This window comes from Phalacrocorax carbo, chromosome 5 (genome assembly GCF_963921805.1).
Source record: "Phalacrocorax carbo chromosome 5, bPhaCar2.1, whole genome shotgun sequence".
In the NCBI taxonomy this organism is placed as follows: Eukaryota; Metazoa; Chordata; class Aves; order Suliformes; family Phalacrocoracidae; genus Phalacrocorax; species Phalacrocorax carbo.
In genome coordinates, this window is record NC_087517.1 from 59742114 (window position 1) to 59757554 (window position 15441).

A 15441-nucleotide genomic window follows, 5' to 3' on the forward strand; every position below is an offset into this window, starting at 1 on the left:
AATCCATTCACCACCACTCTTTGGCCCCAGACATCCAGCCAATTTTTACCCAGCAAAGAGTACTCCCATCCAAGCCTTGACCAGCCAGTTTTTCCAGGAGAATGTTGTGGGAAACGGTGTCAAAGGCTTTGCTAAAGTCTAGGTAGACAACATCCACAGCCTTTCCCTCACCCACTAAGTGGGTCACCTTGTCATAAAGGAGATCAGGTTAGTCAAGCAGGACTTGCCTTTCCTAAACCCATCCTGACTGGGCCTGATCACCTGGTTGTCCTGTACATGCCATGTGATGTCAAACAGGTCCCTAAACAGGGCAAAGTCTGCCCTCCAGAAGTCCAAGCTGGCAGTTCTGCTGACCCCTCTCCTCACTTCTCCAAGAATCGAAAACTAATTTTGCGATCACTATGCCCAAGATGGCCTCCAACTGTCACATCACACACAAGCCCTTCTCTGTTCACAAACAGGTCCAGCAGGGCACCTTCCTTAGTTGGCTCACTCATCAGCTATGTCAGGAAGTTATCTTCCACACACTCCAGAAGCCTCTTTCCTCTCCGCTGTGCTGTATTCTGTACGTGTCCATGAAATTACATTTCTTTCAGGCAAGTCAGACCTCCAACAGGAGACATTTTGTAGCAGGTTTAATTAGAAAATGCCTATCTTAGAAAAGCAACATCTTAGAATCATAGAGTAATTCAGGTTGGAAAGGACAATTGGAGGTCATCTAGTCTACCTGTTGAAAGCAGAATGAGTGGTGAAATCAGACCAGGTTGCTAGTCTTGCAAGACAATCTGGTCTTGAAAAACCTCTGAGGATGGAGATGCAAAACCTGTCTGGGCAGACTGTTCTAATGCTTGACACTCTAATGAGTGAAAAGTTCTTCTTTATACCCACTTAAAGCTTCACTTGTTTCAAATTATATCCATTGCCTCTTGTCCTCCTGCCATGGGCCTGGATCCATTGTCTTGATAATCTTCTCACTGGTATTGAAAGGCTGTATTAGGTTTCTCCTAAAGCCATCTCTTCTCCAGGCTAATTTCGGCCAGCTCCTTCAGCTTTCCCTCGCAGGGCAAGTGTTTCAGTCCCTGGACCATCTTTGTGGCTCGCAATTGGACTCTCCCATTTATCAACACCCTTCTTTTACTGGAGGTCCCAAAACCAGATGCAGTTTTCTAGATGCAGTCTAATGAGTGCTAAGTAAAGGGGAATGAACACTTGATCTACTGGCTAAGCTTCTATTAGTACTGCCCATGACACTGTTAGCCCTCTTAGCTGCAAGGGCACACTGCTGGTTCATGTTCAACCTGCTCTCTACCAAGGCCTCCAGGGCTTTTTCAGCAGAGGGTTTTTCCAGTCAGCCACCCCACAAGCCTATACCTACTGCAATGGGTTACTCCTTCCAGATGCAGGACTCTGAATTTGTCTTTGCTGAATTTCATAAGGTTCCTACTGGCTCATTCCTCCAGCCTGTCTAGGTCTCTCTGAATTGCAGCACCACCCTCAAGCATATATTAATTAATCTCCCCCAGTTTGATTTCATCTGCCAAATTGATGAGAGTGCACTCCATCCTTTTCCAGGTCATGGATGAAGATAGAAATCACAACTCATTTTCTTGAGTGGGTTCCAAGACACATCCAAAGGCCAGCTGCAGCAGCTGGAACAGAAAGCAGGCTTGAAACAAAGCTCTGTCTTCAGAACATCTGGAAAAGTTGGTTTCTTTCAGAGAACCCTCTCCTTTTGCTAATGTCCAGGGAGCATATGACCAACCAACCAGTCACTACCCTCAGAGCGAAACTATGCAACCAATATTCTACCTGTCCAGTTGTCCACCCATCCAGATCATAAAGTCCTAATTTGGATACCAGATTTGGGGGAGAGGCAGGGTGGGGGTGGTGTGGGTGAAGAAGGGGAGCAGCTCTTGCTGCTGCATCTCTGAATATGGAGGGATAATCATTCTTCTGTAGGATAGATTTTAAGTGTTCCGAGTTCCCTTAAGTGGATCTGAGCTGATTTACATGGGTCTTATCTGCATCTTAGTTTTCTAGAACATATAAAGGAAGTTTCCCTTTGAACGCCAACAGCCAAAAAGCACATTTTACTCATTAATTTAAAGGACCAATCACAAAAATAGAGCAAATGCACAAGAAGTGACAACTCTCTGAAGCCTCCTAGCAATCTTTAGGTGGGCTTTCTTTCAATTTCAGGTATACTGATGCAACTGAATACTCAGTTATGAAAGCATCAGAATCACAAACCCTTAAGGATTAATTCTGACCATTAGTGGTACGAATATGTAGCACCTTCTTTCTGCAAGACTGAGAATCTAACTCTAGTACAACAGTAGAAATACTATTTACATAAAATATTTAATTATCTTATTAAGAAAAAGGGTATTCTACTAACTTTAAAAATCTCCAATTCTCTATTTGCCTGAAACTAGCCCACAATCCCTGGTGTATATAAAATTATTATTGTGTGGTTTTTTTTGTCACAAATATCAAATTAATTCCAGGAAACTAACCCTCATAAATCCATAAAAAGGGACATGAAATGTGTAACAATACATTAATGTTTGCCAGAAAGGGTTCTGGCCTCTCTGTTTTCACCACTGGAAAGAAAAGAAACCATTAGTATCCACTGTTAGTAGCAGAGAGAGTTTGGGTTACTTTCAGTGGTACTGATTAATTTTTCTTCATGCAATACCTCCTATACAAGAGAAAGTAGAAACATACCTATAATTCAGGGAAAGTAGTCTTAGCTGTAGCCATTTTTCAACCCTAGGGGTGCATGATCTGCTATCATCAGCAGATCAGTGCTTCTTACAAGAAATATTTGCTGAGACTGCCAGGAGTCCCTTTGCTATTGGAAAATAAAGAAATGCTCCATGAACCCCCATGCCTATGTTCAATATATTGATCAAGAACAACTCCACACATCTGAGTTTCTTAATAAAAACACACAAAGAGGACTTATTAATCAGAGTCCTTAATAGAATCTCAATTATGAAAAGCAATCTGAGTTGATAAAACAGGATTTTTACTCTGAGTATTTTGAGTATCAGAGAGGTGGCAGGGCTCTGATGTTTGCTGGTGCTTTACTAATAAAAAAAAAAAGATACAGATGCATCCGTTTCAAGATGCCTAGGAACTAGTTTCCTTAGTGACAGTAGAAAGAGGGCTTCCCTTTAAAAGGGGGTATTGGAATAGTCACCTGATAAGCTTGGTTTTAAGTCTGTCACAAAACAAGTATATTTTTTAAGGTATGCAAAGTCCATGATTTTATAGAAAACTGTTTTCAAGCATGGCATAAAGCAGTGATAATTGGCTCAAATTAAGTTAATGGCTGGGAGAAAGTAATTAAAGATAAAAATAATTTTAAAAATTTATTCTAAATTTCTGATTCCCGTCCCCCATTTTGATAGGAGGTATCATATGCTTATTCTTTCATCCTTTACAAACGATAACATAAACATTCTATCAACTCTGTTCAAATTTTACTTTACAGGAAATACAGAAATGGAGACAAGTAACAATTCAAATGCAAACATAGTAAGGCTATGAACTGATGGGAGCTTTGCTACTGACTTAACGGATGAGCATTTATAGTTTGTAGTACTCAAAAATCTGCATCCACACCATTAATCCCCTTGAATAACAATTGACTCTGCAGGTAGCTACCAGAAAATTAATAGAACTAATTATGTAGTAAAAGACTCATTAGAAAGTGAAGAAATTAAAATCTTCTCCTGGATAGCTTGTTTTCATTTAAAGTTTAATCTGATATGATAGCCAAACAAAATAACTTGAGACTTAAGTGTCTGTTAAGCTCCTTGCTAAAAAAATCCAGTTGTTCAAAAGTAAAAAAACCAGTATTACTGAACAGTATTTTACATACAGTAAGAATTTTAAGCATGTGTATCTCCAGCCTTCTAAAAATATTAAGCTAAAACACTAGTCTAACAACTTTATGGAACTAACAATATATATATTTCTCTGGATCTGTCTGCATGCAATCCACTTATGACCATAAACTTAGAATCACAATTCAACACGCCAGCAGTATTCCCTATGCATTTATTACAGACAGCATGCACAGGAAAAAAGCCGCAGTCAATACAGTCAGACTCTATGTTTAGTCTTAATTATGGGCACGTCACATTTTCTGGGAAAACATACTAGCTTAAATGAATAATCACTTCTTACCAACAGAAGTCAATGAACTTGTTGAATTCCTAGTGGCACGGTTAGAATGTCTTCTATGAGGACTACGAGGCCTAGAGAGGAAAATGAACAAAGAAAAATTATGGGAGTATGCCACAAAAAAAGAGCCCTCCTCTATAAAAATTTAATGTTAAAAAGAAAGCACTTTTCTTTGATTAAAAAAATGAAAACAAAAAGGTTTTACTGCAATTCCTCTCATCTTCAAACAACTGGAAAATGGAGGAAGATTGCGAAGAAAGGAAAATTACAGAAATTGCTCTCACAAAGGAGTTCTGACATTTGCTCATAACTTCATACACTGTGATCTTCTGATTTCTCAGAAAAACTACATTTCTTTAGTTCATTACCACAACTTAAAACTCATGTAAATATGCTACATTGCAAAAAAAAAAAAATTATTTTTTTTGCCTTTGTAAATTGTTAGTGCTTCCTAAACTAAGTTTTATGACTGAAAGAACACCTTAGGCTCCCACACTGACAATCCCATATAGCAATATGGAAACTTCCTAGATTGAAAACCAGGTGAAAGTCTCAGATGACTGCAGAAAATTAAATGCTGATCCAGCAAGTAATGCTGCTTTTAAAGGGCTGCATTATAATACTGACTCTTAAATAATCTTGAAGTTTGGAGAAGTATGCTTTAAAAATAGAAGCAAATTATAGTATAGATTTAGGATCAATACTTTCTGATTAGTTTTTTTCCCCATATTTTAAGTCTAATGGCAGGTCAATAAATTAAAAATCCTAGGTCAAGGAGTATGCTTTATCAGAAGACTGAAAATAACCTTAATTCAACTCAAAATGGAATTGAAGTTTTCAGCTTCAAATAGGGTTATTACATCCGTTCAACATCTTACTTTCACATATGCTTAACCTCAAGGTGGTATTCTTGCCCTGTCTACTTGAACGGGCCCACACAGCTGCTTCAAAACTCACTGTAATATAGTACTCAAGCTAGACATTTAAGTTGTCCAACTGTCTGGCTTAGGAAACATTATCTACTTGAATTTTCAACTTATACCTATTTTACTTCGCGAGTTCAGGAATGTGGTCTTATCCCAGTTTCCAGGTGCTACAGAATTTTCTTTTGCAGCTTCACCAAAACAGTAAGGAGAACTGAACAGATACAAGGGAGGAAGGGAAAGAAGAGAGCTGGAAAAGAAGCCTACACTTGTTACGTCTTTTTTTTTGGTAGAAAAAAAAAGTCCAGTAATTCAATTTCCAATGCTTTCAACTCAGGACTTTACACAAACTGAGCATAACTTAATTCACTTTAGAAGAGAATTTTAAAGATCCTGGTTAATAATATCATTATATTCTAGTATCTGAGAATATTGTCTTATGAAACAAAGTTAGCCAGCAATGCCAGACTACCAACAATTCTTGTAAGATAAGAAACAATAAATAATAACAGTAGCTTCACCAGATTCACCTTAAGTTATGTAAAACAGTACATGTTTTAAGTCAGTACCAAGATGATATGCACAAGACTGGAAAGTAGATTTATTCTGAAAGATACATGTAATACACTAAACCTATCAAAAGAAGATATGCATTTTCAGCTGTTCATAAAAGTATAAAATGCTAAGTATAAAAAAATAACATACTTGCAAAAGCTCTTAGGAAAAATTGCAAAGTATTTTTACGATCATAAGCCTTCCTTGGAAATTTTCTGCCCTCACAAATAAGCCTTATCATACACTCCAAGTCTATCTTTTGCCAAAAATTTTCCTTCTTCAATAAAACACACTTTAGTAATTTAAGAATCATACAAACAGATTGTTTTCAAGAACAACATAGTTGTTGCTGCATGTTCCTTTCAATGGACAAAACAATTACAACAGATTAGAAATATTATTGCTACAATGTCTATTTTTTAGCATGATACTAAGACTATTGTAAGATGATAATATAGCTAGTTCTTTAATTCAAGAAGGGAACAGACAACACAGGCCTTGCATATAAAATACATCCATTTGCGAGAGTCAACACTGATGGCTGGGCATACCTTAAGGAAATTACATCTTTAGTATTTAAAAAACAGTAATTTTTTGAAGTCTTACAAGGATTAATTTCCTAACTGTACATCAGTCTACAAAGTTCTTATTGGTTCAGTGGAAATATTTATATGATTGAAGGCATCACTACTGGTGTACATATATAATTAGTAGACCAGAATTTGGGATTTAGTTACTGAACTGAAAAATTTCCATGGCAGGGGGAATACTTCAGGAAACACTAAAATGCTCAATTGCACTTTTTAGGTCTCAGTTGCTCATTGCCTGGGACTAAGTAAAGAATAAAATTTGGACAGAAGGACAGTATTGCGCATTGCCATGCACAGAATATGTGGAATCCAACTGTCAGTCATCCCTGGAGTAGGTGTAGGATTGTAGCAAAATCCCCCCACCCCCCACTACATGCCTACAAAATGATTTGACCAAGCAATTTTTTTTCCTCACCAAGACATATTTTATTTGCTAGCAAAAGGATGGACTGCAAAAGTTACAGCTTTTAGTTCAAATTATGCAAAACTTTAATTTCCATTTTTGTTTTAGTTTCAAATTTTGCTATTCTGAAAGACAAGAAAATTAATGTAAATTTAAAGTATTCTGAGTTGGGTTGGCAGGCTAAGTATATGAAATACTACTCTCTCGGTACAATTATATCCCTGTTCCCCCCTCCACCCCCCGCTTCCCTGCATCCAAATAATCATCATCAAAATGCAAAGACAATATGATCAAATTACAAATAGAGATACAGCAATAATATTTTAATACAATATATATTTCAAAGCAATATTTTAGAAAAACAGCTCCTGGAATTACTGTACAATTTATGCATAGATTGGTAACATACTATATAGTACCTGTTAACCAGATTTTTATCAATTTCTACATCTGACGTAACAGCATTCTCTGGGAGAACAATAGAAGGTGTACTGCATGTTGTCCCTTCAACAGTAGTCTCCTGAATGGTTTGTGACAAATATAAAAATGTAGTTAAACAGAAATTCAAAACACTGAATATTGACACTCTATGTTGAAAATAATATGTATTACTCAATTTAGCTAAAAGAGAAAATGGCTGAACTAAGTGAGAATTAGTTCTTATTTGATAAAACAAATGTGAATTAGAGGCCTATATTTAAATTACTAACAAGACATGATAAAGACCTGGAATATCTGTTTTATTTACAAATATTTAATGCACATAAGCTAAATTCAGTAAGTATGAAACAAACAAGAAAGCTTTAAAATGGTAGACAAACTGATTTTTCACACAACAAACCATTCCTCTTCTGAAGTACCTGTACAACACTTAGTCAACTTATGAGCTGAATGCTAGAGCAAAAAGCAGCTATGTATAACAGGGCTAAATTAGGCACACAGAACCACCAAACAGTACTAGCATGCAATGAAAGCTTGAATAAATGCAGCATTAAGTGTATACATGTTATCAAAAAACCCCAGAAAATAATTATAAGGTTATCTTGTTAGTTATCTACATGTTTTTCCCTCCCATTAATTAAAAAATTTCTTTTAAAACATATAACTGCAATATTTAATAAAATACAATATAATTTTTAAGTGATAAAAGAAACTGGCACTGAATACCAATGTATGCTTCCCTTATTAAAAAATATGAGAACTTGTCTTAAGAACTTAATCCCACACCTTCTACCACAGTGATGCCAATCATCTAGCTGAACACAAGGAATCTAATTCCTGTGAGATATCCCAAATGGAGGTTCATCAAGTTGGAATGAAGAACTGTGGATTTCTCATATAATCTGAGACAATATGATAGCCAAAAAATTATTAGTTCTACCCCATGTACTACATTCAGATTCACAAAAAGAAACAAAACCAACAAAAATTATCAGCCCCTGTACTGTTGAATGTCTACATAAGCAATCTGGTGTTTACAGCTAGTCAAGAAGTTGAAAAAAGTGATTCACTAAATCATGCAGAGGGGAAAGTGTAGGCACCTGTTAGAAGTTGCAATTTTTATTTCAGAGTACAATCATGCGATAAGTAGAACATATCATAGTGGTGTAAGTATTTATAGCTGGAAGGAAAGATTCCCAAAAGTGACAGGAACTGCCATCAATCAACCTGCAAAATTTATAGAATAATTTGTACATTCTCAAATCCTAATTGCTTCTGCTAGGCACTGTATGTACAAATATTTTATTTTATTTAGTTATTTGGAGTCTAAATTTTTCTTGAAACTAGATCCTGAAGTTTCATAAGTAATTTTTTACTTCAGTTGGCATTTGATTAGATAATAGAATGGGATAGAATATTTTTAGTTGGAAGAGACCTACAATGACCACCTAGCCCAGCTGCCTGACCAATTCAGGGCTGACCAAAAGTTAAAGCATGTTGTGCATTGTCCAAAAGCCTTTTAAACACCAACAGGCTTGGGGCATCAACCACCTCTCTAGGAATTGATGCTTCTGAATTTCTGAAAGAGCATGTTTGCTATCCATGGCACAAAGCCAATTACATTCAACTGTTATCAACATAATTTTGCTTTTACTGTAATAGCATTTGCTGTCAATTTTGCTTACTGCTTTTAAGAATGTTTACCTACTAGAGGTTGACACAAGTGTAATGAATTCAGAATAACATTTATTTTAGTAATATTCATTAAACAGGCCTGTAATAAAAAGCCGTTATAAAAGCACTAATTTAGGCAATTGCAGAATGAAGCATGTAATAGCTCACAGTTTAACAGGTCAACATTTTAGAACAGAGAAAATGAAATAATTTCAATTATTTGAAACAATAGCCATCAATGAATAATCATTACAGTCTGTCCTGCGGAGAAATTAGCGTAATCATAAGGTTTGTTACAATAAACAAGTAGCTAGCCAAAGATATAAATTGAAACAGAATGACATACATCCAGAAAGCTAACAGTTACATGACTGCTAATATCTATCAGATAAAATAGAATTCCTTTCAACATCTCCCAGCACCGCATTTTATTCTTGTTAAACTAATGTGTTTTCTGATCAGTTCAAAGAACTCCAGAAGCATTTTGAAAATGATACAATATTAAAGTATATAGCACAACCCTTCTTCCTGTCAAAGGCAAAAAAAAATGCTTTGGTTTGGGCATCTTATTTAGGATTCTTGATTCTGTTGTAAATAGCTTTTTTTTTTTTTTAACTAAAATAAATACATCCCATGCAGCTCCACACTTCTATACTCATACTGAGGAATGTCATATGAGAATTAAGTTCACTTTGTCCGTCACAGTACAGCAGGATTGGAAACACACCAAGAAAATATGAGGATTTAAGAAAAATATCCTTGAAATATTGGAAATGTTAAAATGTAAAAGCATGATATATTATGTAATTCAAGGGCACAACTGACATTGTATGATAATAATTTGAAAGCAATTTTTAGTAGTTGTCTTGAAATTACTACTAAATAACAATGTATTTTGTTTAACAGTCAATGACAAAAATTCAGGTGACTGCCATGCTTGTAGGACAAAGCAGCTGAGCACACATGCACATTGTTTATACTAATCTCATGACTGCCAAAGAGCAAAAGGTTTTGAATGATGTAACATCAGCCTTAAAGTCACTCAAGCCCATTCTAGGACTCTAAAACCAGCTCTTTAAAAAGAAGAAAGAAAAGAAAATGAAAAAGGCTGTAGCCGAGGCTTGTTCAATTCAGGTAGAATACATTAACCTTGGTCAGCAGCTATAGCAGTTCAGCTTCTATACAGGTGAAAACTCATGCCTCCTATTGTACGTTTGTATAGGAGAGGGGCAGGAAGAGCTAGAGCATGAAGCTTTTTGCAGGGCCAGCTGGCTTGAATCAAAAGAAATCTTTATACTCTGAAGAGCATTCAGGCTGCTTATATGCAGATCTTGGAAGAGAAGCTTTAACAGGAAGCTTAAGCTCTTTCACAGTTGTACATCTGCACAAAGATGATACAGAAGTTTTCCATCACTCTCCCATTGCCTGCCTGTAACTGCCCACTCCGTGTTAGCTTCCAGACAACTCTGCTCTTCAACTATTCCCAACAGCTATTCTCATCTCCTAGTTATAGTGACTGCCTGCTACCAGGTCTTTGCTTCCTTTTTGTCCCAAGCCCTCCTCCCATAAAAAATGTAGGGTAAAACTGACTCCACCTCTATGGCTCAGGTGGAAATTGATCCACATGCTCTACAAGGATGATCATGTGCCATCTAGTCTTGCAGGGAGGCTTGTGCAGGGCTGAGAGGATGGCACATGCAATTTGGTCTATAACAGAAGATCCAAGAGGCTCAGGGATACTTAGGGTGGAGAGGATCTGCAGACATTCTGGCTGTTAAGCTTTACCGAGCCCTCACTAAGCATAAAGAAAATAAGTTCTTAGAAGTTTTATAATCCAGCCAAATTTGGAGGGATTTGAACATTAATGGGGGTGGGAAGGAAATCTGCTAAAAGAGCTACCCTGCCAGGACAGTCAGATGATAAAGCTTAACTATATACCACCTGAATTCTTTAAAGCATTGGGGGGGGGGGAAGAAATCCTCTGCTGCCTGGCCATATTCTTAGAAATTAATTAAAGGTCTGGACTGAGTTTCAGAACAAATTTGGCCTGAAACAGACACTTATGTGGAAGGCCTCACACAATTTATGCATCTCAGAAAGCAGTCTTTTGACTGAGATGGGATTTTAAATAAAGCTTAATTTTAGATGTTTAAGTAAAGTGCCGAGCTTGGGGTTTAACAAGTAAAGTAATGAAATTCAATTGTAACTGCATCTAGTTGAAACAGCCAGGAGAACAAAATAAACACAGGCCATATTCAGAACAAAACAGATAACATGCAGTGATTTGATAAAAGTACAATACAAATCTAAATAGGAATAATAATTAAAAAAAGAAATGCAGAATCTTGAATGATGGAATAATCAGTGCGTGAGAAGTATTATGAACATCTGAAACAGACTTTTCCTCAAGAGTCAGAAGTGCTGGTAAAATAGTGTTCAGGATACAAAGAGAGGAGAAAGCTGGAAATAGAAATAGGGATTTTTGATTTAAAAAGCAGGGAAGATGACAGCTGACAACCAACCCTGAAAAGTGTAGGGAGATTTATAGGCCACTATAAATCTTAACACAAGTGGTAAGGATCTAATTTTCTTTGCTGCAGATACACATTACATGTATGGAAATCACATTTTTTAATACTGAAATCCTAAAATCAGTTTTTAAGGGTACCAGTAAAAGCATATTATAATAGTATATTATTCCATATGAAATAAATCTAATTAAAATATGGAAATTATTTTAAATGACATCTGACTATGAAGTTCTGTGATTTATGGTAAGAAAAAATTATTCTGTATAAAACACTTCTAGAATGTTCGGTACGTACTGTAACAAGACAGCACACAAACTAAGAGTTCAACTACGTACTCTTAATTCAGACAACATTTCAAAAAAGGGGCTGAAATACTTTGAATTAGGCTAACTGCCCTGACACCGTGGTAATGGGAATTTCATATCTGCTTCCCTCAGGAACAAAGACCTAATGAATACTTTGATGAATGTTGTTTAGAGTTAGTCAGAATGATGAATATAAGCTGCTGGAAGAAATACTGAAATGGAAAACCGTATCTGTTTTCTCTAATTAAATTTGAGAAATAACCCAGGTCTTCCCATCATGCAAAAAATACTTGAAATAAGCAATAATCTACATGTGATGTAAGGTTCATTTTCTCTTTCTCAGAGCTGTTTTGTGAATGTGTGCACTTGTGCATGCAGGGAAAAGATGGGGAAACCTCTCCTGAAACAGAATGAGGAAACTGTTAGACACCAGGCAGCAGTTTAGATGAGATGAGATTGCAGACTTGGGAAGTTTTGATCAATGGCAGAAAAAAAGTCCACCAGTTGTTAGTTCCTCCTGATCCCCTCCTCCTTGCTTGCAAGTCCTTATCTCGCAGCAATAAGCTACTTCATTTATTACAAAGTCATGTGGTAGAACTTGGACTACAGCAAGACACAAGAATGGTAACAGGTATGAACAAGATGAAATTCTCACAACATTGGCTACTTGCAATCCTTAAGTAGGCTCATGAGGAGTTTGGTGGTTAAAATTCTTCCAGTGTTATTTTGTGCCTAAAAATAACAATTTATATAAATGAAGTGTTTTGCAGTTAACTGATTAATGAGGTATCACATTATCATAGTTCATTTAAGACTCACCTCTAAATGGCCTGTAAAATATATTATAAAAGTATTTAAAGAATGTTTTTCTTTTAGATTAGGTGATTGTAATTCTTCATTACTCCCATTTGACAAGCACACTTGGGGTTAGATTCATTGATGTCTACTAGCTTTTAATATTTTTTACTCTTTGGGTATGTTTTACCCAGCAAGTCTTTTGTACTAAAATACTCTTCAAATGGGTGAGTTAAAAAAAAATAAATCTTCTTGACTAATATATATTCTCAGCTAATAGTTTGATGAACTTGCATCCATTTGGGGTGTTTATCTTAAGCCAGGAAACTGACACTCAGCACAATGTGCAATTTAGATGGAATGCATGACAAATCAGCATAGGGCTCACTGCTGACAATATTTTCCAACAATGTTAAAGTAGCGGATGTTTTCACCTAAAGTGTAGAATGCGGTGTCCTCAAATCCAGTGACAATGATACATTTTTAACTGAGGATGTGCCAGACTATAAATCGTCTCTTTCTTTACACCAGTTTGCATAAAACAGGATGGTCTGAATAACCTGTCCTTTTGTAATCACAGTAAAGCTCTTGACTTCAGCTAAGCTAACAATTAAAAAAACCTTCCCACTTTATTAGAACATAAACGCACTTTTTCTCAGTGGTATAAGTTATTTAAAAGGGAAAAGTATAATCTCACATTTATTTTTTAAATTTATCTGCAAATAAAACATATAAAACCCATGTAGATGCCACAAATTTGAGTAGCAAAATGATTAATATGCCTGGGGAGCACCCACCTGCTCTCTGTATAGTTTCAGTATATGTTCAGCTATGGCTGAACTGAAAAAACTACAAACCAAAAAGCAGATTTCCATCTTTTACACACACATGAATTGCATAGCATCTTCTATGTCTGTAAAGGCAACACTAGATGTTTAAAGATTACTCTGAAGTACAAGCCTAAGTTATTTTCTCAAAGGTTAAAATTTTCTGTAATAACATCACAAGGGACATTTTTGGATAGCTTTGATATAAATGGTTCAGAACAGGCGGACATATAAGCCTCCAGATAAAACTGATAAACAAGTGCTTGAGCAACTTGAGTTCTCATTCCTTAATCTATAAAAGTATTTGAAGAATTCTAAGAATATCAACTGAAAGATCATTCATAGCTTCATCAATTAATCAAAACACACTAATACATAGTAATGATTATATTTTATTTTATAAACTCCTAAATATACACAAACAGGTTTCAGCCTCAGGTTTCCAGCAAGTGTCAGAAAACACCTTTGTAAGAGTGCTTACTTTGGCTGGAGGAGAGCTGTTGTGCTGCGCCTCTTTTGATTGTCCCTTGTCTTCAGGTAAGGTTGGCATCGTGGACAGTGTGAAGCACGTGGAACTGCAATGTGGACTAACAGGACCATGCACTGCTGAGAATATCTGTTTCAAGTTAGCCTGAAGTCATAAGCGCTGAGAGGCCTTTTGATCTGCAGGCTGTGTTAGATACCAAAAATACAAATCAAATCCTTTTAAAACTCTATGCTCTAACACTGCGATCACTTTACAATAACAAACAGTATTAAGGTTTAAAATGAAAAAGGCTATCTTGTGTTTTTAACTAAAGCTTTCAAGGTCAAGTATAACTTTGTAAACGCATTCAAAACAGACAATCTTCCATTCTTGTTGCTGTTTCCACTTCTTCCCTCCATTTGACAGATTTTGTTTTTCATGACTATGACTGTTTTGGCTGTGACCAAACTATCTTCTCTAAAAATCCTCTAAGAAGGAAGCAGCATCCTGGATATCCATGATACTCCTTTTAGTAACCAGCAAAGTCCTAATGCTACAGAGTATTACCTCAGATGTCAAAGAAAGGAGTAAAACTGGAAACCCAGATGCTCTTCCTTTGAGCAAAAGCAAGGCCTAGGTGAATTGTGCAAAGACGTGGTGTACATCTGCACAAGACAATTCTGAAGCAAAATAGCAGAAATGCCCAAATGAAAAAAAAAAAAGAAAAAAAAAAGAAAAAAAATAACTTCCTGTTAGCTAAGAAAGTTCTTGTTATTAGTGTTAACAGGAGCTACTGCCTTCACAAGGATATTATTAGCATTAAAGCCTGTACAGTAGTCTGAAGGTTAGAAATGTTAAGTACTAATCCTTATAGCTACCGTGTATGTATTAGAAGACTTACTATGACACCTACCGGATAGTTAAGGAACAGTCCTCAGAAATAAATCATTCGACTCCTCGGTGGTGCCTACAGATGACAGACAATGCAGTTATCAGAGACAATCTTGTACACAGCTTCTGTTTAGACTACATAAGAGCTAAACACATTGCTTTTACAGTTAATTCACAGATATGTGTAGAAAGGAGCTGTACACTCAAAAAATAACATAACAACTTCGATAGGGTGCACCAAGGAGATAAATATACCCCAACAATCATGGGTTCAGCCTCCAAAACACATTATCTTCTTCCAAACCCAAATTACTAGTCTCATCTCAATTCTTTTACTCTACTGGAAATCAACGTGGGTGGAACAAAGAGGTTGAGATGAGGAGATGATTTGAAGTTCAAGACACTTCTGAGCATTGTAAATTAGCCTTCTAGAGTTTTCCCTTCCATTTCAGGGAAGGGCAAACAAAGGTATTCAGGAACATGCCAGTTTATTGAGTCTGACAATTAAATTTGTCAAAATAGTCGTGGTGATCAAAAAAAGTAAAAAGAAAAAAAAGAGACAAAACCATTCACAGGAAATACTGAAGCATCCTCAGTAGTGACAAGTTCCTCACTTCAGCTTTCATGGAAAAAATTCTGTGTCGTAAAACCTACAGAACGTGTGAAAACTTTAGACTACAGAAGCACCTAAGGCCCATGCTTTTATTAGATTATTTCACATTACATTGGGAACTTACATTTCTCTTTGTCTAGAAGAGGAATACAGGGCCAGCTCACATGAGATTTAATGCAGAACTAATAGATTGTAAAAATTATCTCTATACAAGTATTAGTGTTCAGAAAAAA

The 15441-nt window shown here is 36.1% G+C and overlaps 1 protein-coding gene across 3 annotated transcripts in view; it reads right to left on the bottom strand.

The window, feature by feature from the left end:
* Window positions 1-14674, bottom strand: part of IRAG1 (inositol 1,4,5-triphosphate receptor associated 1) — a 45519-nt gene extending 30845 nt beyond the window's left edge. For all 3 annotated transcript variants that reach the window (XM_064452711.1, XM_064452712.1, XM_064452709.1), the window contains exons 1-4: window positions 14618-14674; window positions 13720-13908; window positions 7085-7185; window positions 4198-4268 (exon numbers count right to left, since the gene is read on the bottom strand). In XM_064452711.1, the coding sequence (XP_064308781.1) occupies window positions 4198-4268; window positions 7085-7185; window positions 13720-13788 (241 nt within the window). In that variant the 5' untranslated portion in view covers window positions 13789-13908; window positions 14618-14674. The remainder of the gene's footprint in view (window positions 1-4197; window positions 4269-7084; window positions 7186-13719; window positions 13909-14617) is intronic.
* Between the last annotated feature and the right edge of the window lie 767 nt (window positions 14675-15441).